This window comes from Phacochoerus africanus, chromosome 9, assembly GCF_016906955.1.
Source record: "Phacochoerus africanus isolate WHEZ1 chromosome 9, ROS_Pafr_v1, whole genome shotgun sequence".
Lineage (NCBI taxonomy): Eukaryota > Metazoa > Chordata > Mammalia > Artiodactyla > Suidae > Phacochoerus > Phacochoerus africanus.
The window spans coordinates 9452461-9478948 of NC_062552.1; the positions used below are offsets into that span (position 1 = coordinate 9452461).

General features: G+C 45.8%; 1 protein-coding gene across 4 annotated transcripts in view; it reads left to right on the forward strand.

The window, feature by feature from the left end:
• PHACTR1 (phosphatase and actin regulator 1) overlaps positions 1 to 26488 on the forward strand; it is a 321038-nt gene that overhangs the window by 80597 nt on the left and 213953 nt on the right. For all 4 annotated transcript variants that reach the window (XM_047794426.1, XM_047794427.1, XM_047794424.1 and 1 more), the window contains exon 2: positions 22965 to 23129. In XM_047794426.1, the coding sequence (XP_047650382.1) occupies positions 22991 to 23129 (139 nt within the window). In that variant the 5' untranslated portion in view covers positions 22965 to 22990. The remainder of the gene's footprint in view (positions 1 to 22964; positions 23130 to 26488) is intronic.

Here is a 26488-nt window from a genome sequence, read left to right on the forward strand (position 1 = left end):
ATGCCCTTGAAACTGGCAAAGGGCCTTAAATATCACTATATCCTAAGAGTGATGGAAGTCCACCATTCATTGATTTGAAACCAATTTCCTTTAAAACCTTAAATAAGCAGTATAATATTTCATTTAGAGCTTTAAATAAGAGGTGTAACATTTTGCTCTGATTTCTTTTCCATGTCGATGCTAAGCTTTTTCCGTGGCTTTCACGTGTGGTGTGAATGTTGATTGGCTTAGTCACATTACTGGTGGCTGGGAAGGGGGTGGCCTTCAATAAGAAGAGTATGGTTCTCCCTGTTCACCAAAATCCCTTTCCAGGTAACTTCTGGCCCATTGACTGTGTTATGCCCTTGCCCCCCATTAGGAATTAACTCAAAAATCCACTTCAAGCTCTTAATTTTTTAATGTCAGCAAAATATTTACCATTGCTTTTTGGCAGGGAATTGAGAAGCGAGGGTGTTTTTCCTTCTTTCTAGCCCCACCTTCATTGTATACATATAACTTTTTGAGCTTCTTTTTCACTTTCAGGATGCAGGACCCGTATCCATGTGGCCTATTCTAGCTACTGTTCTCCTGGCAGCACTATACAAAAAGCATTGTTTGCAGAGTTGTGTGGACAAGTTCCGTTATATGGGCACAGTCTGTTAAAATGTGCCATTCTATCATTCATGCTTTCTATAAACAGCCACACATAGCATTTATTAGCAATTTTTTTTTTAAGAGCAACACGTAATGCTGTTTCCTAGTTGGTCCAGCTCAGAACCAGAAAGGAAAATGCTGTATATGGTATTGATTCAGTCTATCAGAATGGTTGAAGCTTAATTCATGCAGATCTGACTATTATCATTCTGCTTCAGCTCTTACAGCTTGAATTGTTCTAGAAAAGAACTTTCTTGGGGCTGGAAGATAGAGCACACATGCCCTCTTCCGGCTCTCCACAGGGTACCCTAAACAAGGTGCTAGTTTATGGCTTTTAACAAAATTGCCTATACCTTATAGATAGAGCAAAAATCAATATATCGGCTATAATTTCTGTGGGACCCATATTTAAGAAAATCTGAAAATTGTTGTCTCCATGTCTTGGCTAATCCATTAGATGACTCTGTGTGTGTGTGTGTGTGTGTGTGTGTGTGTGTCTGTCTGTCTGTCTGACAATAGGGTGAGTGCATCTGAAGAGCAGAGGCTCATCTTTGTCTGATTCACAAAGCTGCACAAAGCGAGATGCTCAATAAATGTTTGTGGAGTTAAATTCCTAAAAGGCAGTTTGGTGGGGAAATGAATTTTCGTTACAGTCCTTAATAGAGAAAAATTTTCCCTCCAACCACTTCCCCTCATATTTTATCTTTGAAGTTCAGTTATTGCTCTCTTGGTGAGCTGAGAAAGAGCTAAAAATGAACAGCTGGTCCCCCCCCCCCCAGTGGGCATGAGGCTGAGTCTTCCAGATAATATTTTTTAAAAATCCCATTATTGGCTTTGGGGTTGTGGTTGTATCTGAGGGTTACGGAAAGACCTTATTTTTGAGGCTTACATGTCCTGTGTCTTCTCCACTTGCAAATAAGGATTCTTTTAACCCAGCTTGTCCTCCTGAGTTGAGTCTCTGTCGAATCCATTGAGTTCTGTAACTGCATCTAATTTTTAATAAGTGTAAAAGGGAACGACAGGTCTATTTGCATTGGAGCCAGGATGAGTGACAAAAATGTATTTTTCTGGGCAGCAAAGAGCCAAGAAATAGATGAAGAAATTACCTTCACTGTTTCTCGAAGGATAGTTCAACAAATACCAAATACTGTCAAAAAGTCTATGAAAATATTGACTTCATTGCTGTCGAAATTTCTTTCTGCTTAGTGGCTCTACCCCAGGTCTCTGGCATTTTCTGTTTGCATACACACCCCTGAAGCCTTCAAAGAATTCATGGGGTGTTTGCTTTGTGCATTGCATGGTAATGCTGTGAATGTGTTTGAATTACTCTTTGCTTTTGTAGTCAACTTGGCTCTAAGATTAAAATCCAAGTTATTTTCCTCAAGACAAAAATTAATTCTGTGTCTTACTAACCAGCTAGTGGGTTCTGTTGTTTTTATTAGTCTATAAAGGCAGCACTGACATCTTCGAGTAGAGTGCCATTTTCATGCAAATTAAATCCTACACAATAAAGATAAATTTGGCATCCAACTAAATTTGAATTATTTTATTATATACCCTCCCCTCATAAAGAGCCCCTTTGCTCCTCCTCTCCACTTTCTAGAAAAGAGGTGATTATCCCCTTTCAAAATATTAATATTCTGGAAAAGTTGTAGCTGGTATTTTTTTTTTCTTTTAATCAAACCAACCATTTTTAGTGCGCTTTCCTGGTTTTTATTGAAATAATTCCTACAACTCTGTTTTAAAATGCAGTAAACTTTCTAGATAAGAATTATAACTCGTGGACTGTCAAGGTAAATATTATATTGAAAATATAATTTTATGATGAATTTGTAATAATAACTAAAAAAATTGAACCCTTAACTCTGGCTGGTAACTATACTCTGCCTGGAAGTACATCATCTTCTATAATCCAACAGTCTGTAAAGAGGGTGATATTATTTTCATTTTAAGTGAAAAAACATCTTTCCTTAGTTCATGAGGTTCATGTCTCTTCTCTCCAAAGCCAGGCATTTATATTATATTATATTATTTTATTTTATTTAGTCTTTTTAGGAACCCATGGCATATGGAGGTTCCCAGGTCCAGTCGGAGCTGGAGCTGCTGGTCTATACCACAGCCACAGCAACGCCAGATCCAAGCCTCATCTGTGACCTACACCACAGCTCACGGCAATGCCAGATCCTTAACCCACTGAGCGAGGCCAGGGATTGAACCTGCATCCTCATGGTTACTAGTCAGATTCGTTAACCACTGAGCCATGATGGGAACTCCTGAAGCCAGGCATTTGAATGATGCATCACATGTACCCCAGGGAGAGTCTCTGGCAGGAGAGGCAACGTTCAGTTATCAGTAATTCCTTATGTCCGGTACTCTCATCCACACCTCCAGTGTGGTTTATTTGTGGGCGTTTTAACCACACGTGCAACATTCACATTACACTAATGGCAATAGAGTTTCCATAATATAATAATCACAATGGCTAATATGCTAGATCTCATAATAAATTCTTCACATAGATTCATTCTTCATAGCAACTTAAGAGACAGGTACTCTTCTGTCTTGTACAAAGGAAGATATTGAGGCTTTGCACATGGCTTATAGATGGCAGAGCTGGGATGACATCCAGTCCACCCCCAGGAAAAAATAAAATTATATAGAAATTTAAGATCTTCTGTGACTTTGACTCCAATGGAACCACTGCTCAGCTGAGTTTCTTCTTCCAGATCTTATGCTTATTCATAGATAGATAGCTAAGTCCATTTCTCTTGTAGAAAAATAAGATCATACTGTATATATTTAGCAGCTTATCTTCCACTGAACAAGAAACCATGGCAGTTTTCATGTCAACATTAGAGATGTCCGTCCTTTTTAATGGCCACATAAAAATGTTTAGGGATCGTCCCTTAACGTGGTTATTAATCTCTCATGATGGGACATTCGGATCCCTCTCTTCTGGTGCTATTAACATGTAAGGAGACTTTAGTTTGCGATGCCACCCTTCAATAAGACATCAAACTGGAGCCAGGTCAGCAAATACCTTGTGGCGTATGGGACAGATGTTTATGAAAAGCCAATGATTATGTTGAAGCAACAGCCTCCATTCAGGCAGATGTGAGATAACACAACTGAGACAGCTCCTCTGAGAAGCAAAGCAGCCTTTCATCTTCCCCTTGCATGTGAGAGAATTGTCCCTGTGTCATGTCTCACCTGTGGCTTAGAGGGGGACCCTGTCTCCTGCCACACAGCCCCCCTTGCAGCCATGGCTCTGCCTACAAATAAATAAAGGATGAATCAGCTACATTGCTTGCCCTCATTTGAACATTCTCGGAAATAGGCGCTGGCTTGGGGATATATTTCCTGTCTTGTCTTTTTCTAAGAAACATTCATCCATTTATTCACTCAAGAAAATGTTCACTGGAGTTCCTGTTGTGGCTCAGAGGTAATGAACCTGACTAGCATCCATGAGGATACCGGTTCCATCCCTGGCCGCCCTCAGTGGGTTAAGGATCCGGCGTTGCTGTGAGCTGTGGTGTGGGTTACAGATGAGGCTCAGATCTGGCATTGCTGTGGCTGTGGTGTAGGCCGGTGGCTACAGCTCTGATTCGACCCCTAGCCTAGGAACTTTCATGTGCTATGGGTGTGGCCCTAAAAAGACCAAAAAAAAAAAAAAAGGAAAATGTTTACTGATCATTTCCTCTGTGTTATAAATGGCCCTTGCTCTGCAGAGTAATCAGTCTGGTAGGGGCAGGTCAATGAGGATGCTTTTGGTTGTGGTTGGAGAAGCCTGTTCATCTTGGTCTTAAACAGTATGATCATTTCTTAGCTAACACAATAAATTCATAAGTGGGGCAGGCTTTAGCATCATGCCCTTGCCCTGTGATTCTCTCCTCTGCTCTCTTTTGTTTCAGACCTCTATTCCCAGGCTGGCTGCAAGATAACTGTAACCATTCGGGCCTCACTTCCTGACTCCTTAGTGACCAGACAGAAAGAGAACTGTCTCTTGGTGCTTCTCTGAGAGCAAGGAGGGCCAACCACCTGTACAGGCACCCTTTACAGATCTCGATGGTCAAATAAGGGCAGGCTCCCCACCCTTTTATCAGTCACTGATCCGAGATCCATCCACCGGTGCTGGGGGCCGGGCCAGCCTCCGGGAAGTTTATGGTCCTTGGGAGAAGGGCAAGCCAGCTGAACACCGTGAGCTGAGTTCTGTTCGGTGGGAGGATGGGGCAGGAAAGGGTGCAGCCGTTTCTGTGAGGGAGGAAACCGACATTCAGAAGTGAAACACATAATCATCCAGGCGGAGGGAATGGCAGGTGCAAAGGCCTCGATGCCGAAATGGTGTGTTTCGGGTTGTGTTTGAAGAAAACAAAGATGAGCAGGGTTGGAGCCAGTATGTGGGGCAGCTCGTGTCCCTCTGAGCTGATGCGAAGACTCTGGAACCGTACTCGGACAGCAGGATGATTCCGTGGGGGGATTGGAGCACCGCAGCCTCGTGCTTTTAATTCATGTTTAGGAGAGATTCCCAGGCTGCCGTGTGAAGGACCTGGAGGCGAATGGCAGGAATAGGAGATGGGTGATATGGAAAATGATCTGACCTGAGGAGAGAAGGCGAGGGGTTGGGTGGGGCTGGGGGCAGAAATAATTCAAGAGTTAGTTTTGCCCAGTCTTGGGGATACATTGGATGGGGGAGGAGGGGGGAGGGGAGGGGAGGAAAGAGGTGGTGTCAAGGTTGACTCCTGATTTTCTCTCTGAGCAATTAGATGACCGGCTTCGGCATGACTGAATGATCAGATTAAAGGTAAAAAGAATTCACTTTCCAGTGGATTTGATATGCCTATGAGAAAGACTATGTGGAGAGCAAGAGTAATAATAATAGTAGGCGAGGTTCGGGCACCATTCACAATCTTTGATTTGTTTAAAATAATTGAGGTGTTCCAATAACCCAAATGAGATAGATGCTGTTCTTTTCCCCATTTTACAGATGTGATGCCTGAGGCCCAGAGAAGTTCAATAGCTTGGCCAGAGTCACACAGCTAGTAAGGGTGGTGTCAGTTAGAAGAGCCTTCTAGGCTGCAGGGGTAACTGTAGAAAATCTTCAGCTGATCAATGCTGGGTTTAGCCATGAGAATAAATAGCATTGTCTAGGGTGACCTGAATTCTGGGAAATTCCATGATTTAAATCAGAGCCTGAGAGGCACAAAAATACAATAGAGGACAGAGACTGGGGGAAGGGAGGAAGAAAACTTTCCTATAGTTTGGCTTTTGAAAATGAGTATTAGTGTTAAAACAAACAAGAGGACATAAAAGGATTTCACTTCTTGACATACTAAGAAACCGGTTATAAAAAGGTCTGTGGTTTTGCCTGACGATATGGGATCCAGAAATGTCTGTTAGCACTTGATGTTTTGCTACGTAGCAAATTATAGTTTGAATAAACTTAAGCACGTTGCTCCTTTGCATTAGGGTTAGATTCGGCTGCATAAAACATAGACATTCAAAATAGTAACTTAAACAAGATGGGGGCTTATTTTCTTTCACGGAAAAGCGCAGAGGGAGCCAGTTCCAAGCTGCTGTGTGTGATGGCTCCACAAAGTTCTCAAGGGCCAACGTGCCACCTCGCTTATTGTTCCTTCATTATCATGAGGTGCCTCTGTCCACAGAGTGGCTGCCAAGTTCTAGCCATCACGTCTCTGCTTTAGAAAACTGGCTGAAGAGAAAAGTGGACCAGAGAAATGGCACATCGCCTTCCTTAAAGCAGACTTCCCAGAAGTCATTCAAATATTTCAGCTTACAGCTCAAGTCAAAGCTTGATAATGGGGCCACACCTATTCTCAGAGGAGCCTAGGAGACAGGCTTCAGCTGGGCAAAATACCAAGAAGCTTTCACTAAAGAGGAAGGGAAGGATGGATATCAGTGGGCAACCCGCCATCTCTGTCATTGTCAATTTGCTCTTTTGTAAAATAGGGCTTAAAATAGTCGCTTCACCTCTCTTGTTGGATCGCAAGATATGATAATAGGCAAGTGTTTGATCAGTGACAAAACAAAATCAAACTATTGCTATGAGAATAACCAAGAAGTCCTCTGGCACAGAGTAGATGTTTGTATTTTGCAGGAGAAAGTCTTGAAACCAGTTAAGATTTTCCACTGATTTGTTAGGTTCAAAGGCAGGGAAACATGAATTTTTTTCTACAGATCTTGCATTTCAATGACAAAGCCTTCCTCTGCTGTCAGAATCAGTTTCAGACTATCTAAGATTGGTATTTGATTAGCTCTGCAGTAAAATGTCTCATCAGTATTGCCTGGTATCTGCTGAACTCAGGCTCTGTCCGAGGAATGCTGTCTGATAGACAAAGCTGGAGAATGATCTACAGGGACAGCGGTGCGTGTCATTAAGGAACCTGGTCCTCACCATCCTGACGTATTGGTGCTCTAACGAGGGTTCCAGCCAAGATGCCTCGTGGTGACTCTGCCTTGAAAGGAATGGCTCTTTCCATTTGGACGCTAGTTGCCATAGTCATGAAGAAATTAAATGGGGGAGATAGCAGAGCATTTGAGATAACTGGAGTCACTTACTGAAGATCCAGGCATGGGTAAAAGCAAATGAGGTTCTTTAACCCGTTAAAATCGAGAGTCGTCAGGAATGTTGTGCTTTCAGAATGTTGACTTTGGTTCCAGAAACAGATGAAGCTTTTGCCCTAATTAACGCCCTTTAGAGTCTTCGGTCAGAGCAAGGATTTCCGATGATCTTCCATTACGTGTGTGCTTTATATGTCTTTATCGATTTCAGATGCCTCTAAAAATGGAATGGCCTTCGCTTTTGTGGGGTGCTTTTCCTTTTAGGATTTGAAAGAGTAGGTTTTCCTTCAGTCTTCTATCCCATAACCTGTGTTGTGCAATGAATGTGCAACATATTTGCTGAGTGAGTGCATCGTAACTTCAGAGGCCCATGGGCCTCGATACTTGTAGAAAGTGCCTTCAGGGACAAATAGGAGAGAGGTCTGAATTCAGTCTCTACATTATGACATCTTTTTTTTTTCCTTTTCTTGACCTAAAGCCCCATCATTTAATGCCTACAGTCTGGGGAAAGGAGGAGGAGACTAGTACAATGAGAGCTAATGACAAGTTTTATTATATAACCTCAAAGATGAAGCGAGACGATGCTTTGTAAATGAAGATACCATATTGCAAGTGAAGTTGGGGGAAAATGGGTGACGTACTGTAAGCCAACATTCTAACAATTCAACTTAAGTAGCTTGAGGAGAGTTCCTGCTCGGACCTGGTGCTGTTCAGTTCAGTTTTCTTGCTCCGGGGCATGAGTCCTATTTGATAGTTATTAACTATGCTGTCTGATGCCCTCCAGCTAAAGACACAGCAGCCCTCCGCCCTTCTAGACCTTCCGATGAGATTCACGCGGAGCTAAGCGTGAATTCTGACAAAGAGTAATAGGCAAAATCATTCAAACCCTTGGATCTGGAATCAAGAAATATTTAACGGGCACACACACAACGTGCCAGTTATTATTCTAACATTTAATATAGTAAACTTATTATCTGTGTTAATAGAACTGTTTTATAGCCAGAGAGGTAGAGGTGACCCCCATTTTGCATTTAAGGAAGTACCATTCTGAGAGGTTAATTTGCTCATTGTCCCAGAGCTAGCTGATGATTGGGACTTAAACCTTGGTGTTCAGAGTCCACATTCTAGGTGCTGAGGTCAATATATTCAGTCCTTAGAAAACAGAATTCAAAAGTGTACTCGAAATTCAGCGGGAATTTGGAACTCTTATGGGGGAAGATGCCCAACGAGCTTCCTTGGTGAGCCCTTTGTAGCAACTGAACATCTTTCACACAGAAGACTAATCAAAGGTCCCCAAAGGAAATATTGACACAATAAAAAGAACAGGACACTTACCTCTCTGAAAAAAAGACCAATGGAACCTCATTTCTGTGTTGGGAAACGAGCAAAATTAAGAATTACGTGTGAAAGTCTCAAACGTCTAGAAGCGGAGTTTCTTAACTTTCTGAGTCATGGTCAAGGCACAAGGGTCAAGGTCGAGCTGTTGGTGATAATTATACACAGAGGGAAGAGGGGAAGAAAAGCGGGCTGTTTTAGCAAGGACGGACATTCTTGCTGAAACAGTGTTTCCAGAAGGACTGTTTAGATTTCACGCCGTCACTACACCAATGACAAGCGCCGAAGAATTGGTCTGTGAACTAATAGGAAGTAAGTAAGGAGCCTGCAATGTAATGTGATCAGAGACAGCACATGAGAGACCTGAGCTTCAAAGGAAGTAGACTCAAGAAATGATTCTTCCGCGGAACCTGAAGTTTCATAAGGTTCTCTATCATCCTACATTCAGTAGGTAACTGAGCGGTGGTTATTACGAGATCTTGGGATGTGCCCAGGGAAGGAAAAATGCCTAGCAGTGCATTAGCCTCAACGGTATTCATGGAGGGAAAGATTTTGAAAGAGGTCCCATCCAGTCACGTACACAGCCTGGTCTTGAGCCTTTTCAAGCCACCCACAAGCTAGGGGGTATGCATGACCATTGACTCATCTCTAGACTCGGGAGCCCTGGGCCACTTGAATTCCCTGTGTGAGCTGGGATATTCTGGGCACGTCCCTTGACCCCCCCCCCCATGTTAAACTCCCTGCAACCATAGGAGGGGCAATGAAGACCCTGCCCTGGCATTTTGCAGATTGTGTTCTGAGAAAGGAACACAAGGACACACCAGACAACCATATTTGTGATTACATTGGAGAAACAAAGGTTTAAACCAATTTTAAAAGATGGTTATCAAGGACTCTCTCTGCGTCTTACGGCTAAACTGTTGATTCTTTGAGAACAAAGGATGTTAATCGTACCTATAGGGGAACGGGGTTAGGAAGTTGGATACCCGACCCACCTAATGGGGAGGTTGCACACATCTAGTGAGAGAACAGATGTAAAAGCACTTGGAAAGCAGAAAGCACTGCACAAACATTCGGCCCCTGTAAAGAATTCTCCGTGATTTGAAGATTTGGGGGAGCTGGCTGATGGTCCTAAAGCATGCGTTCATTTTCTGCATCGGGGATTGTCCTCCTTAGCCGGCTGCCTGAACACTGTGGGTTTGGCTGGGAAGATGTGAGTAGGAGCCCCGGGCTACTGTAGGAATGCCCTACCTAGTGTGTTTCTCCATGTGGGATTCTGAATGCTGGCATCCAAATTACCTGGGCTGTGTACTCTGCATGCACACTCTGGGTCAGCGGGTGTAAGGTGGACACCAGCCATTAAAAATGTTCACAGGTACTGACTTCACTTGAGTCTTATGCCAGCCTGGAGGGTCTCAGTGTAAGTGCAGAGCCTCTAAAACTTTATTTATTTATTTATTTATTTTTAAAGTAGCTTTTATTTTATTTTAGTCTTTTTGTTGTTGTTGTTATTGTTGTTGTTGTTGTTGTTGCTATTTCTTGGGCTGCTCCCGCAGCATATGGAGGTTCCCAGGCTAGGGGTCCATTCGGAGCTGTAGCCACCGGCCTACGCCAGAGCCACAGCAACGCCAGATCCAAGCCGCGTCTGCAACCTACACCACAGCTCAGGGCAACGCTGGATCGTTAACCCACTGAGCAAGGGCAGGGACCGAACCTGCAACCTCATGGTTCCTAGTCGGATTCATTAACCACTGCGCCACGACGGGAACTCCTATTTATTTATTTTTATTTAGTGTTTCTAGGGCCACACCCACGCCTTACGGAAGTTCCCAGGCTAGGGGTCACATCGGAGCTGCAGCTGCCAGCATACGCCAGAGCCACAGCAATGCGGGATCTGAGCAGCGTCTTTGGTCTACACCACAGCTCACGGCAATGCTGGATTCTTAACCCACTGATTGAGGCCAGGGATCGAACCTGTGTCTTCGTGGATACTAGTCGGATTTGTTTCTGCTGAGCCATGACGGGAATTCCTCAAGCCTCCAAAACTTTAAAAATTCATGTAGTTCCTTAAGGGACATCCTAGGGTGAGGAACTGAACCCCTGGAGCAACCTCTATTGGCCAGGGGGGGCTGCATGGTACCAGAGACTTCATTTGTGGATAACTTTTATTGAGCCCTTCTTCTGTGCCCCCAAAAGAGTGCTTTTAAGTATACACCTGTTAATCCTTGCAAGTCAGTATTGCCCCTGTGTTACAGGAGAGCAAGCTGATAGGATTTTCCTAAGGTCACACAATTAATTTGTTTGAACCCTTTGGGTTGCAAGTAGAAGCGAGCTCAACCCACCTTGAATTAAGTGAAAAAGAGAATTTATTGGTTCATATAAGGAAAACGTCCAAGGTTAGAATGGTTTCAGGCATGGCTGGATCCAGGGGCCCAAATGATGTAATGAAGTCTCAGTTGCTCCTGAGCCATCCCTCCCTCAGCCTTTTTAATTTTCCTTCTTCTCTATTGGCTCAGCTTTCAGGTAGGCTCTTCCCTCAAGGAAACAGAAAGATTAGCAGCTCCATCCTATAGGACAAGGGTTGGCAGATGATGATCCCAGAGGCTGGCTGTCTGCTTTGGTAAATAAAACATTTTTGGAACACAGCCGTGCCCATTTGTGTGTGTTTGTCCGAGGCTGCTTTCTTGTTGCAATGGTAGAACTGAGTGTTTGCAGCAGAGGTCTGTAGCCCAAAAGCCCAAAATATTTATGATTTGGCTTTACAGAAAGAGTTTGCTGACCCCTGCAGGGGAAACCAGGTTTCATTGAGGTTGGATTTGAATCTAGAGTGGCACTATTTATTTGCCTCAAGAGCATCTGACTCCAGGGTCTCAGGTTTTAAGATGAACAAGGAACCTCTATTATTTAAGATTGTTGCTTTGGATTAACATAAGACTTGGGAGTTCATTGATAATTTAAGTAAGTTCCATTGCCAGCGCAAATGTATTCCGTAGATTAAAGGAACATAGAATGGTTTTATACATTTTTGTAATCATGACATGCTCTAATGATTAAAGGTTAGATTCCCGGAAGATGAAATAGGGACTTTGTTTTGAATATCTCAGGAAGAACTTTGCAGATGACACCTACTATCTCAATAAATATAACAAGGCAGACGTGTATAAATTTAAATAAGACTTTTCGCCCCCTGTGTTGTCTATTAGCAATGTTCTTTGTCCATTGACTGCCTGTGGTCGTGGGAATAAATATCCTCTCAGCATAGTGCTTAGAAGCTAGAAAGTGCTTGACATAATAGAATTGTTTCCTCCCAAAGTGTATGAATTACCATTGTGCCCTAGAAATTTTGTTTAATATCAACCAAGTCAGAGTGAAGGTTTTTGAGTTTATGGCCCCTGTTTTGACCAGGCTTAGAGCCTGTGTTTTATACGCAAGCCCAGTTGAAAGACCACATCTATCAATAGCCCCAACAAAATCCATAATTGAGTCTCATTGCCTGGCAAGGCCCAATTGCTCATCCCTGAATAAATTACTGAGGGTGGGAAGGTGGCTGGAGAGTGCAGTATTCTGATTGGCTGGTGCTGTGTCACATGCCAGCCAATCAGAACATTGGAGTGAGATCATCCTTTCCTGAGCCAGCAGTACTTGAAGTGGAGAAGAAGTGATTCTCCAGAGGAAAAGCAGGAAGCCCAGAAAGAATTCTTAGCCACCAACAGCTCTAAGGTGGTAGAGTCTGGATCTGAACCCACATCTTCCTGGTTTCAGAACTGAGATTCTTTCTACTGTACACAATGTATAGCATTTTCCAAGTGAAGCAAATCTGAGCCAATTCCGGGTCAAACTAGCACCTGCTGAGCTCTTGATGGTAGCCTGTGGTGTAAGTGCTTAATGGAGAACATCCTACTGGTTCCACGTGTCCTAGGGACCTCAGGTGGGTATCTATCCTCCAAGGCGTATATGCATCTATTTTATGAATATGCTTTTATGTATGCATATATTTTATGACATTCTAGAATCAGACCGATGACACCCTTTTTTCTTGCTAGAGTGGGATCAATCTCTGTTGGCATCTGTTCTGTAGCCTTTTCAAAAAGAAGCTCCTTTGCTCCCTCGTCCCTGAGGCTCTCCTATTACTTTAGTCACTAACACAGAGATTTGAGAAGCCAGACTTTGTATAGAGTGGGAAGGTATTCTTGACAATAGAGGAAGTCCTTAAGTTAAAAGCCTGGGTTTCTCTCAGAATCACATCTTCATGAGTTTCTCCTCAATTTCCCCACCTGTAAAATGGGGAGAAGAGGAACCCCACCTCCTAGGATCAATGGGAGGATTGCCTAAGGTTACACGTCTTAAGCGCTGAAGTCAAGTGCCTGGCAGACTGGATAAAAAATGGTCGCTGTCATTGCTAGTGTCATCATCATTCTGCCTGTTGCCATGAACATCCATGCCTATGGCAGCACTGTCCTCCTGAGACTCTTTTCCTCTTACAAGGAACTGGATACCTCGTTTGTGTTCTGCAGACTTGTATAGACCACGTTCATCCCATAGCTTCTTCTACGGCAGCCTGCAATGTCACAACCAGTAGAACTAGCCTCTTTGCTAAAACATCACCCGTTTTAGAGACATTCTCGTATTCCTCCTGGATCTCAATTATTGCTTCAAGAGCAGATGGACAGACACAGGACTCGGGCCATCTTTGGGCCCATGGGATCTCTGCGTTTCCCTTCCTCCTTCCACTTCATGATGTCATAGTGTCCTTGTGTCCTTGTGTCAAAGCGCTTCGCCTAGTCATGGTGCTGGAGGCAGCCGCAAGCCTCTGAAAGCGTCCTTGGGGACCTGCTCCCGGCAGTGGGTGGAACTGCCTCTAACCAGGCAGAAATCTCTGGAGCCAGAAATAGAGGAGGAAGCTGGCCAGGTGCCTAAGCAAATATGCTGAGAAGTACGGGCCCAGGTCCACACAGCCTCACGCTGTTTTTCTTCCTTCTCCGTGCCCTCAGGACTGGGTTGTCCAGGCAGCTCATTATTCCTTTTCCTGCGTGAAGAATGCCTTTCCTCTAGCAGGATGGCTCAGCAGCTCTCTCCATAGATGCTTTTCCTGTCCCTCTAGAGGTACAGTGGCCAAGACTCCAGTGTCCTGATGGTTGGCCTGCAGTAGGTGCTTTTTTGCGGGGCATGTGATGGGTTTTTCCTTTGGCGAGTCCCAGGTAGTGAGATGTGTCCAGGTAGCCGAGAGGCACCAGAGCGCCCTCCCCTCCTCCCAGAGGCCTGCACGACTCAAGGTAACCAGCCTTTGGGTTAAGACCGATAAACCCTTGGTGGGATACAGCTGTGTTCTCATTAACATTGGCGAGGCCGGGAGCGGTGTCTCCACCTTACTTCGAGTGCGCAGATTGGATCTACCTTTGACTCAGTGGTCCGGCATGGGCAGGAGGAGGATGGTACAGAGAGGGTGGAGGGATGGGTGAGGACTGGGAAGGTCAAGGCCAGGGCCAGAAAAGAAGGGGTGAACACTGCAGGTCCTCGTCCTCAACGGGTTAGCACTGGCGTCGCCTCCGTGTTTTTGCTGAATCCTTTAATAGCTTCATGGGCAACGTGGAGTGTTATTTTATCTCCCGCCCTCCTAGGCGTACGTGCATTCTGTAAACCAGGCAACCTTCTCTGGGCTCAAGAGCCTCCATTTGCCCCCCTGGCCACCGCTCAGGACCTAGTCCTTCTCCCCTCTCCGCCCCCATGCCTCACCTCCTGGGACTAAGTAGTAGGTCCTGGCTGTTAGAATAAAACGGTATCATTCTTTTAATTTTTAAAACATGCTTTGAGAGTTCCTGTTGTAGCTCTGTGGGTTAAGAACCTGACTAGTATCCATGAGGAGGCAGGTTCAATCCCTGGCCTCCCTTAGTGGGTTCAGGATCCAGTGTGGCTGCAAGCAGTGGTGTAGGTCGCAGGTGCAGCTGGGATCTGTCATGGCTGTGGCTGTCGTGGAGGCTGGCAGCTGCAGCTCCAATTTGACCCCTAGCCTGGGAACTGCCATGTGCTACAGGTGCGGCTCTAAAAGGACAAACTAAAACCAAGCACCTCATGGTTAACCCAGATCAGTGCTATAGGTGGGACAGAAACTCTTCATGGAGATCTGGCCTCTCTAGGAGAGGATGCTATGACTTCTTTTGGAATGAAAAAGGGAAACCACTGCCCTCTTTGGCGTGGTAATTTGTATCCGTTCTCCATTTTCCTGTGGTTAAGGTGTCTCTGTAGAACCCAAAGTGCATTTTTTCCAAGGGGAAAGCCATAGTCGTTGAGAACTTTCTAAAGGGCTAGGGACCTGTGCGACATCATGTTGCCGCTGTAAGCAGCTAATGCTGCTTGAGGCAGAAAGGTGACAGTTTTAAGCCCTGGGCAGCTCAGTGTCATTGACTGACAGCCATCTTGAGCGCCTCTGGGGTGGTGAGATAGGGCAAGAATATAACCCTTTCCAATGAGGTTGGAAGGAACCTCTGCGAATGTTCTCAGATCCTGCTATGCAAGGATTCTATTTTAGGGTTCACTTTGGGTTGAACAAGTCATGCAACCTGTGAGAATCTCAGGTCCTCCGAAAATCCTAAGAGCACTTGGCACGTGGAAAGATCTAGAGAGGGGGCCCCAGATGTCCTGGCCCTTCTGCCTCTTGTGTTGACTAGACATCAGATAGCACAGACCCTGTGGCTTCCTTTTTTCCAAACTTCTGAGGAGGACACTAAACGACTTAACACTTTTCTAGGCCAGCAGGCCACCAGAGTTGGTGCTTTTTTGGGGTAAGACTTTGGAAAACTTAGCCACCGTGAGAAACGCAATAGTGAAATAAGGAAATGCCAGCCAAGGTGCCCCTTGCCCACTTTTCTCTTGCTTGCTTTTAGAGCCCACCAGGAGCATCCCCAGGCTGCCCCGAGGGGTAGCTTCAGAGCAAACAGACACAGCTACTTGAATTCTCAGTAATCAGGCATTTTTGTCTCTTGTTTTTCTAAAGATAAAGAAGAATCACCATCCCAGCCATGTCATGAAAGGGAGGGAGCCCAGACCCCTGGTCTCTTAGGAGGGTATTTTCTTGGATGGAAGGGCCAGAAAGACCCCAGAGGTTGTCGGGTCCAGGGCTCCCCTCCCCCGTTCAGCTCCCTAAATGAGATCCGCTGCCCAGCTTCCTACCAGAGGGTTCAGCATCCTCCGTCCTGGCCGCTGACATTCGAGCTGATTCATGTCTAAGTGAGCATTTTCTCCAGACAGCTGACTCTTCTCTCAGCATCAGGAGGATACCGCCTTTTCTTTTCTTTTCTTTTCCTTTTTCTTTCTTTCTTTCTTTCTTTTTTTTTTTTTTTTTTTTGCTTTTAGGGCCGCATCCGTGGCATATAGAGGTTCCCAGGCTAGGGGTCTGATCGGAGCTACAGCTGCCAGCCTACACCAGAGCCACAGCAACGTGGGATCCGAGCCACATCTGCGACCTACCTCATAGCTCCCGGCAACGCCGGATCCCTAACCCACTGAGTGAGGCCAGGGTGGAGGATGCTGGTTGGTTTCGTTACTGTGTCCTCATGGATGCTAGTTGGTTTCATGACTGCTGTGCCACAACGGGGACTCCAAAGCAGCCTTTTCTTGATCTGTTTCAAAAGAAAGCTGGTGTCATAAAACACGCCTCTCCTTTCCCATTGGCATCTGCCCCCCTCTCTCACGGCCCTCTGGTTGCTTCGATGGCAGCCACTTTATTCCGAGCCCTGTTTTGCTTCCTGTTCACACTGTGCTCACAGCTGGCCTCTCGCCTCACTTCCCAAGCCTTCCAGTTTCATTACCTGGTGGCGAAACAGTCAGGTTGAGAGCTGGCCCCTGTCATCAAATGAGCTGGGGGAAGAAGGCATGTGGATGATTAAAACATAAATCAATTAGGAGTTCTCGTCGTGACGCAGCGGTTAACGAATCCGATTAGGAACCATGAGGTTGCGGGTTCGGTCCCTGCCCCTGCTCAGTGGGTTAACAATCCGGCGTTGCCGTGAGCTGTGGTGTAGGTTGCAGATGCGGCTCGGATCCCGCGTTGCTGTGGCTCTGGCGTAGGCCGGTGGCTACAGCTCTGATTCGACCCCTAGCCTGGGAACCTCCATATGCCACGGGAGTGGCCCCAAAAAATAGCAAAAAGACAAAAAAAATCAATCAATCAATTAAACGTAAAGAAATCCAGCCTGTTCAAAAATCTGGAATGAAGGGCTAAACATCTTGAATTTAATAATACACTTCTTAAGGGTTCATTTCACAATAGAGTTACAATTAGGCCTCTCAGCTTCTTGCCACTCTAAACCGTTCAAAGGCACTCCTAATTTCTTATAATTATTTGAATGTGGTAATTTCGGAATAATTTTTATTCATTTCTGGAAGATGTGATTATGAAACAGCTTTTCAGTCTTCGTGGTACATTTTTCTTAAGTCGAATGGTGATGCTAATTTTCATACCTCTCACGATGGTATGAATGAGGAGTTCCCTAGTGGCTCAGCAGTTAAGGATCCGGTGTTGTCACTGGTGTGGCTCGGGTCATGCTATGGCCTGGGTTCACTCCCTGGCCCGGGAACTTCCACATAGCGTGGGCATGACCGGAAAAAAAAAATACAGTATTCATGAGCTCAGTCAGATACCCCCATTCATATACTCACTTAACAAATCACTATGGAGTGCCAACTACAGAAGCAAACTGAGTGTCAATCCCGGATAACTCGCATCTTGAGTTTATCCTTAGGGGTTTTTGGCTGCAGTAGATACTCACTCCCTTTAATCCTTAGTAGGTGTTTTAAGTTGGCTGAACTTAAAGAAGCTTCACCTTGGGTACTTGAAAACATTTGCCTTTTGTGTCTTAGACTGGAGACTCAAAAGAAAATGGGAACTCTTCTAACCAAATGGAGCTACTCAAATAAACGTGACATTTTGTGTATGATTTCAGTATTTTGATGCCCAGCCCCATTCCGTTGGGACCTAGGCTGTGTTGCCCTTTGGCTACAGCATGTGTTGAGAGAGGTACCGGAAGATCACGCTGGGCAGGTGTCTTAGATGGAGGTTCCCGAAAGCTAAGGCAGGGAATTAGAACCATCTACTCTAAGTTGTGGGGGGATGTTGAAAGTTTCTGTGAAAAGTAGGCTTCTGAGAGAGTAATCTAGCAAGGGTTGTGGGATGGAAATCCTATAAAATTGGATTGTGATAATCATTGTACAACTACCAATGTAATAAATTCATTGAGTAATAAAAATAAAATAAAATCCAGGTTTGAGGACAGGGGATCAGGCTGGGAAGGTAGGTTTGGAGACTTGCAAAATCTGGGCAAGAGATTGAGTTGATTATTCACTAAGTTAAGAACGTTTTAAAAGGTGATGGATGTGAAAGAGAAAGTGATCTTGAGGGCATCAGATCACCAGACTGTCTTGACTTTGTTCCCATCTTGGACGCAAAGCCTCCTTGATATGGTTTTTCTGCAATTGTCACCAAGCATTGTTGAGGCAACAGCAACTCAAGCGGTGGATACCATTTAAAGAGAGTGATTTCCAAGTTCATTATTGCTCCAGAGGCTTCTATTTCCTCCTCGTAGTTGGGTTTTTGTTTTTTGTTTTTTAATGGCCGAACCTGTGGCACGTGGAAGTTCCTGGGGCAGGAATTGAATCCCCGCCACAGCCATGACCTACACCACAGCTATGGCAGTGCCAAATCCTTTAACCCACTTTGCCCGGTGGGGATCGAACCCGAGCCCTCTGCCTGTGACCCAAGCTGCTGCAGTCAGATTCTTAACCTACAGGGCCACAGCAGTGGCTCCTGTAGTTGGTTTTCGAAACCACTTTGCAGAGCCACTCTGTAACCCACCTTTAAAGTCTCCTCAATCTTTATATTCTTCCATCAGCTCCAATAACCCATTTTATCCACTGCTGCTAGATTCGTTCCCATGGGACCTGTGCCATTTGTGATCAGAGACTCGGTTCACACTTTCAGTAACTCAGCATAAAGCCTTCCAGGAACTAACCTCCGTAAACACTTTTGATCCCCTACTTTTGATGCCCCCTCTTCTCCTAAGACCGCTCTTTCACATGCTTCTTGATCTCTTCCCTACACCTTCAGTCTCTTACTCCCCACTGGCTCTTGCTGCTCCGCCTTCTGATGTCATCTGTCTCCCCATCCCCAGCCTGAGACATTGCCTCAGTAGTTCTCTGTCACCCCAAGAAATAAAATCAAAGTCCCAGGAGTTGCCGTCATGGCACAATGGAAACGAAACCAACTAGGAACCATTGAGGTTGCAGGTTTGATCCCTGGCGCCGCTCAGTGGGTTAAGGCTCCAGTGTGGCTGTGGCAGTGGTGTAGGCCGGCAGCTGTAGCTCCGATTAGATCGGCTGGCCTGGGAACCTCCATATGCCAGAGGTGTAGCCCTAAAAAGCAAAAAAAAAGCAAGTCCCAGAGACTTTGAGACAAAACACAAAAACACTTCATTATCTGGCCCCAAAGCCCTCATCATTGAGCAGCATCCTGTTCTGCTTCTTCCCTTTATAATCAGAGTTCGTGGAAAAAGTCTTCATTATCTCCTGAGTCACGGGAAACAAAAACTTGAACCACCCGTGCGTCCTTGTCCTCCTCCAAGTTTATCCAGCAAAGTACCGGGATGGGTTGATGCTCCCCCTCCCCCGCCTGATGGCGTCTTTGCTCTGTGTCCCCTCTGTCACTGCTCTACTTGGAGTCCAGTCACTGCCTCCAGATAAACGTGGTGGCCTCCTCGTCTGCCACCTGTCTCTCCACACTCCAGTTCAAGGTTCCATCGCTGTTAGGATAATATTCCGAAGAAACAGATCACACTGTGTCCCGGTCACAAGTCTTCTCAACAGCTCAAGCCCCTCCCCGACCTGGGTGCATGTGATCTCACCTACGTACCATATTCACCACCTTCGCTTTTCTCCCCTAAGCAGTTGACTTAGTTTGACTGTGTCTTGTCTGCTCCTCATCCTCCCTCCCAGGAGAAGCTCCGCGAGTTGGCGTTTTTATTTGTGTTGTTTACTGGCATAGCCTAAGACTCATACGCAGTGACCCCTCTGTGTGGAGACTTGTTGATTGTAATAACGTCCATTCCCGTTTTCAAGTTCTTGTCCTTTTCCCTCTGTATACAGGGCAAAATCCAAACGCCCAATAAACTTTCCGAAGGTTTGCAGGATCCGCCCCAGACCCCTCCCCACTCTCACCGCCAGCGCCCCATCCCCCTTAGCGTTGCTGACGCTCCTGGTTCCCTGGGCTTCTTGCAGCCCCCAGATGTGCTGTGTCCTTTCAGCCTCTCTGTTCCATTTGCATCTCCTTCGGATAGTTCCCTGGGGTGTCTTCTCCAACTCTGTCAAGCAGAGTTAGCCCCTCTCTCCTCTTGTCTTCATTGAATGTGATAGAGTTCCCACCCTACCCCCAGAGGCACATTGATGTCTCTGTCTCCTCCTCTAGACTCGGCCCAGCTGCGTCCAGTTCTTTTGTGCACCTGCTCCAGAAGGGATCAGTGTCTGGCACAGTATTAAGGGATCCCTTAAGACAGTGGAAAAGAGGAGCTCCCGGGAGTTCTCGTTATGGCTCAGTGGTAACAAGACCGACTCGCATCCATGAGGTTGTGGGTTCGATCCCTGGCCTTGCTCAGTGGGTTAAGGATCCAGTCTTGCTGTGAGCTGCCGTATAAGCTGGCACCTGCAGCTCTGATTCGATCCCTAGCTTGGGAGCTTCCATATGTCGCAGTGCAGCCCTAAAAAGAAAGAAAAAAGAGGAGCTACCCATGCATCGAACCACGTAGTCAGAAGTTGACCCGGGTAGTCAAAGGTTTAAGTGCCTTCGCCATGCGACGTATCCGAGTTGTTACTGCCCTCACCCCCAAACGCCTGCCCCTCGAGTTCCCTGTTTCCATGACTGAAGGGGGCCACGCCACTGACATGAACGTGGGTTTCAGGAGTGATCTGCCTGCTCTCCCTCAGCCACCCAGTCGGTCACCGGGCCCTATTTACTTCCCAGACGTCTCTCAAATTCATCTGCGTCCTTTCCATCTTGCCCAGGAGCCTTTATCATCCCGTCATCATCTGTCACCATAGCCCACTGCCCGGCACATGGTTGAGGTTCCATATGTGTCTGTGGAATGATTGAATCTGCCGAGTTTAAACCATGTTGGATGATAGCAGGTGAAACATCAGGTTGTGAGATCAAGCTTCCAGGAACAGCCTGTGTTGTAAAGTCCAGGAGGTTTTTCTTTTCTTTTCTTTTCACTTTTTTTTTATTACTCAAATGAATTTATCACATCTGTAGTTGTAGAATGATCATAACAATCTGATTTCACAGGATTTCCATCCCACAGCCCAAGCACATCCCCCCACCCCCCCAAACTGTCTCCCCTGGAGACCATAAGTGTTTCAATGTCTGTGAGTCAGCATCTGTTCTGCAAAGAAATTCCGTCTGTCCTTTTTTCAGATTCCACGTGTCAGTGAAAGCATTTGATGTTGGTGTCTCATTGTATGGCTGACTTCACTTAGCATGATAGTTTCTAGGTCCATCCATGTTGCTAAGAATGCCGGTATTTCGTTCTTTTTAATGGCTGAGTGATATTCCATCGTGTATATGTACCACGTCTTCTGGATCCACTCCTCTGTCGATGGACATTTAGGTCGTTTCCATGTCTTGCCTGTTGAAAATAGTGCTGCAACGAACATCAGAGTACATGTGTCTTTGCCAGTTGTGGTTTTCTTTGGATAGATGCCCAGGAGTGGGATTGCTGAATCAAATGGTAGTTCTGTTTTTAGTTTTCTGAGGAATCTCCATACTGCTTTTCACAGTGGTTGCACCAATTGACAATCCCACCAACAGTGTACTAGGGTTCCTTTTCCTAGGAGGTTTTTCTGAAGGATAGTGTAGGAGGCCCAGGCGAGTGCTTCTGGATTGGTCACAGCTCTGGATGTAATTGGACTTTCTGGAAAGACAAGTCCCTCCCAGCCTCTTGATCTTGCCAAGGAGGTGATTTTCTCTGATAATTCCTGTCATAAAAATTCCATCCAGGGGAGTTCCCTTTGTGGTGCATCGGTTAACAAATCCGACTAGGAACCATGAGGATGTAGATTCGATCCCTGGCCTTGCTCAGTGGGTTAAGGATCCGGCGTTGCCATGAGCTGTGGTGTAGGTCAAAGATGTGGCTTGGATCCCGCATTGCTGTGGCATAGGCCAGCGGCTACAGCTCTGATTCGACCTCTAGCCTGGGAACCTCCATATGCCTTGGGTGCGGCCCTAGAAAAGACAAAAAAAAAGAAAAAAAAAATTCCATCCAGGAGTTCCCACTGTGGCACAGTGGGTTAAGGACCTGACACTGTCTCTGTGAGGATGCAGGTTCGATCCCTGGCCTTGCTCAGTGGGTTCAGGATCCCAGTGTTGCCCCAAGCTGTGGTGTAGGTCGTAGATGCAGCTCAGATCTGGCGTGGCTGTGGCGTAGGCCTCAGCTGCAGCTCTGATCCAACCCCTAGCTTGGAAACCTCCATGTGTCTCAGGTGCGATGGTAAAAACAAAAAACAAAACCTTCAAGGCAGGGTCTGTTGACCTCCCAGAGATCTGTAAATGCTCATGTATGTTGGAAAAGAGTTTGGTTTAGTCCACGTGATAAAAGAGGTCAAAGTGATTGTGGCCCTTCGGAAAGGGTTCGCTGGGCTTTACACATTTCAAAGTCATCATGTCCTCAAAGGCCCAATCGTTGGGATTCGTCTAGAAGTACCTAATGCCACTCTCAGCTCTCCATGGCCAAGACTTTTTTTTTTTCCTTTTATGAAAGCAAAGCACCAGGACCCCAAAGACCTGGAGGAATTCAGGCAGTTGGAAAATCCAAGGATGTGTAAGTGATTCAAAAATCGGTCAGTGGATTGTGAGGGGGAGCCACTTGCTCTGCAGATCCCAGGGCTTCCGCAGGTCCGAGGAAGGAGCGTCGCGGGCGGTGGCGACACGGGTGTGGGAATAGACGGCGGAAGGATGCTTCTCCCCCCTCTTGTCTCAGCTGACCGTGTTGGAGTGGTCGCAGCTGCCAAGGCTGACTCGAGAAAGTGCTGGACCCGTAGTTGCCTTGACTGTCATTGGACTCTTCCGACGCCCCATCCGTGGCTCCTGGGGGAGCATCCGACGTGTCCAGAGAGTCCTGTTCCACCCCTTGTACCTCCTCATCCTCCTTCTCAAGCCGGGGTTAAGGTCAGGGTGCTCTGAAGCCCTCGGGTTGGGCTGACTGTCACCAGTCTTTAGAACACGTTGGCATGACTTCCCTTCCAAAAGGCAAAAAGAGAAACGGAAGTTCCGTCACGTGGTTTCTGTTATCTGTAACCATGGAAAACCTTGGCCGTCTGTGAGGCTCCCATTTTAACACTTTCTTTCTCTTTATTTCCATCTCTTTCTCGACAAAAACAAGCTGAGGAAGTGGAGAGGCTGGCGGCGATGCGTTCTGACTCCCTTGTCCCAGGGACCCACACCCCACCCATCCGGAGAAGGAGTAAGTTTGCCAACCTGGGAAGGATTTTCAAGCCCTGGAAGTGGAGGAAGAAGAAAAGCGAAAAGTTCAAACACACATCTGCAGGTAAGGTTATTTTTTTCTTCCTTTCTCATTGAGCGCTTGTTGGCTCCAAGTCTGTATGGTCATTAGTAGAATTTAACTACCACGAGCTGTGTGAACCAAAAGGGGAAAAAAATCAAGCTCTTGCATTTAGTAATTTTTCAGTGTGGTTGGGAATGGCTTTTAGATCCTATGGGCTTGCTCGTGTCAGGTTTTTTGGTCTTGTTTTTCAATTAAAAAAAAAAAAACACTACTTTTATTTTCTGTATAAATATCTGAATGTGGAAATCCACTTTCCCCATAGTTGAATGCCTTCATTCCAGTGTTGACAGTGCATTTATTTTTCACCTGTATTTTCACTGCTCCAGTAAAAATCAACACAGAGCAGAAAGTAAGTTATAGAGGATCATTGGCAGGTAGGAATGGGTTATTTCATGGAGGAACGATCTTGAAAAAATGAAGCATTATGTAATAACAAAGAAAACTGTATGGTTCATAGCCTAGGGGACAGCACAGGAATTTGGGGAAGTCAACATGGCTGAGTTGTGACAAGCACAGACTTTGGAGTCAGACAGCCTGGGTTCAAGTCCCAGCTGTGAAACTTGGTAGTTGCATGACCTTGCAGTTTAGCTCTGTAACCCTCCTTCCCCATCTGGAAGATGGGGTGAGAAGAGTACCTTATGTGATATTTGTGGGGTGTTGATGGTGGCATATTATGCAGATATTTTTTAATAAGGGAGAGTATTGCAGAGGGAGATGTCTGGGGAAAGAAACGCGGAATTCTGATTTCACCCTGTTTGGTTTGAGCTGCAATGATGGAGGAGCTATGCAGATGCTTTGTGTTTGTTTTGTCCTGAGGTCGGTATTTATAAGCCCAGGGCTACTCCAGGGCTTGTCTTTCTTTCTTCCTGTACATCCGCAAAGACTCCACCTCCTCTCCTTCCGCCGAGGGATCCTCACCCCCTCTGTTCTTGGTCCTCCTCGCCTTTGGCTCACCTCCAATCCGTGAAATAGGAGATGATTTGCTGCTTGGACCAGAACACAAGTTCACAAGTCGGAGAGTTGTCATGCTAGTTGCTTTGGGGAATGCAAGAGAAGCACACACAGGAAAGTTGCACAAAGTCTTGAAATCTCAATCATTTCTCGTGGTGGACATCCCCAGTTCACGCTTTCTGTTTCTTAGATGGAAGCCCCGATGCCCTGTTGCTGTAATTTGTTCCTTCCTGGGAATTGGAATGAACCTCTTAATTCCATGAATCTCTCAATGGTCCCCCCCCTGACCGAATGTCTTCCTCTGACCGCATTCTCCACCCTCTTGGTCATGGGACAGACGTAGGGTGTCATGAAACATGGAGGTCGTTCACCTCATTTAAGACATGTGAACAGGCATAGCAGCACTATTCACAATAGCCAAGACGTGGAGTTCCTGTTGTGGCTCAGTGGGTTAAGAACCAAACTAGTATCCATGAGGATGTGGGTTCAATCCCTGGCCTTGCTCAGTGGGTTAAGGATCTGGCATTGCCGTAAGCTGCAGCGTAGGTTGCAGCTAGGGTTCAGATCTGGTATTGCTGTGGCTGTGGTATAGGCCAGCAGCTGCAGCTCCAGATTCCACCCCTAGCCTGGGAACTTCCATATGCTGCAGGTGTGGCCCTTAAAAAAAAAAAAGGGAAAAGAAAACAGTAGCCAAGACCTGAAAGCAACCTAAATGTTCATTGACAGATGAATAGATAAAGAAGATGTACATATATACACAGTGGAATACTACTCAGCCATAGAAAAGAACAAAATAATGCCATTTGCAGGAACATGGATGGAACTAGAGACTCTCATACTAAGTGAAGTAAGAAAGAAAAGTTTAGGGAGTTCCCATCATGGCTCAGCAGTTAATGAACCCGACTGGTATCCATGAGGACGCTGGTTCGATTCCTGGCCTTGCTCAGTGGGTTAAGGATCTGGCATTGTGCAGCTTGGATATGTTGCTGTGGCTGTGGTGCAGGTGGGCAGCTATAGCTCCGATTCAATCCCTAGCCTAGGAACTTCATATGCTGCAAGTGCGGCCCTAAAAAGACCAAAAAAAAAAAAAAGAAAGAAAGAAAAAAGATAAATACCATATGATAGTACTTAAATTTGGAATCTAAAATATGATAAAATGAACTTATTTACAAAACAGAAACAGACTAATAGCTATAGAAAACACACTGAAGGTTACCAAACAGTCAAGTGGGGGGACAAATGAGAAGTTTGAGATGAATATATACAGACCACTGTATATAAAATAAACAGGAGGAGTTCCTGTCATGGCGCAGTGGTTAATGAATCCGACTAGGAACCATGAGGTTGCGGGTTCGGTCCCTGCCCTTGCTCAGTGGGTTAACGATCCGGCGTTGCCGTGCGCTGTGGTGTAGGTTGCAGACGCGGCTCGGATCCCGCGTTGCTGTGGCTCTGGCGTAGGCCGGTGGCTACAGCTCCGATTCAACCCCTAGCCTGGGAACCTCCATATGCCGAGGGAGCAGCCCAAAGAAATAGCAAAAAGACAAAAAAAAATTAAAAAAAAATAAACAGGAAACTATTGCGTAGCACAGGAGCTATATTCTATATCTTGTAATAAACTATAATGGGGAAAGGATGTGTGTGTGTGTAACTGAATCACTTTTCTGTACACCAGAAACTAACTCAACATTGGAAATCAGCTATACTTCAGTTAAAAGAAAACACAGAGTGGGAAAGTAGGGAATGTTCTCTTACAACTGGAAAAAATGAAACGAAGATGCTACAAGTTCCTTGCAGCGGTCTTCCTGACTTTTCCATGAAATGGTTTATAATGATACAAACATATAGTTAAAAAAGGGCCATTTACCCGCCTGAAGGCTGGCGTGGTAGATGTATTTGCTCCTGGCATCCAAGAGCTTTGCTTCATCCATTTGGCAAGACCGTGAGGCGAAGGGCTGATGCTTCTCGTGTAAAAAGGCACCTGAAGCCTTGTGCTGACTTTTTTTTTTTCCCCCCACTGTTCAGCGTGGGGACCCAGTTACACATACATGTATACGTAGCTTTTCCTCCCATTGTTGTGTTGCAGTGTAAGTATCTAGACATAGTTCTCAAGGCTGCAAGGCAGGATCTCATTGTAAATCCATTCCAAGAGCAATAATTTGCATCCGTTAACCTCCAGCTCCCGATTCCCCCCATACACACACCCCCGCCTGCCTGCCCTGGCAGCCACAAGACTTCTCCAAGTCTTAGGATTTTCTCTCAGGTGTGGGATGCAAATACAATAGCATCAAAGTACTTGTGCACCATTAAAAGTCCGAAATTTTTTTTCATTTAAAACTCTTTTGGGGAGCTCTCATCGCGGCGCAGCGGAAACAAATCTGACGGGGAACCAT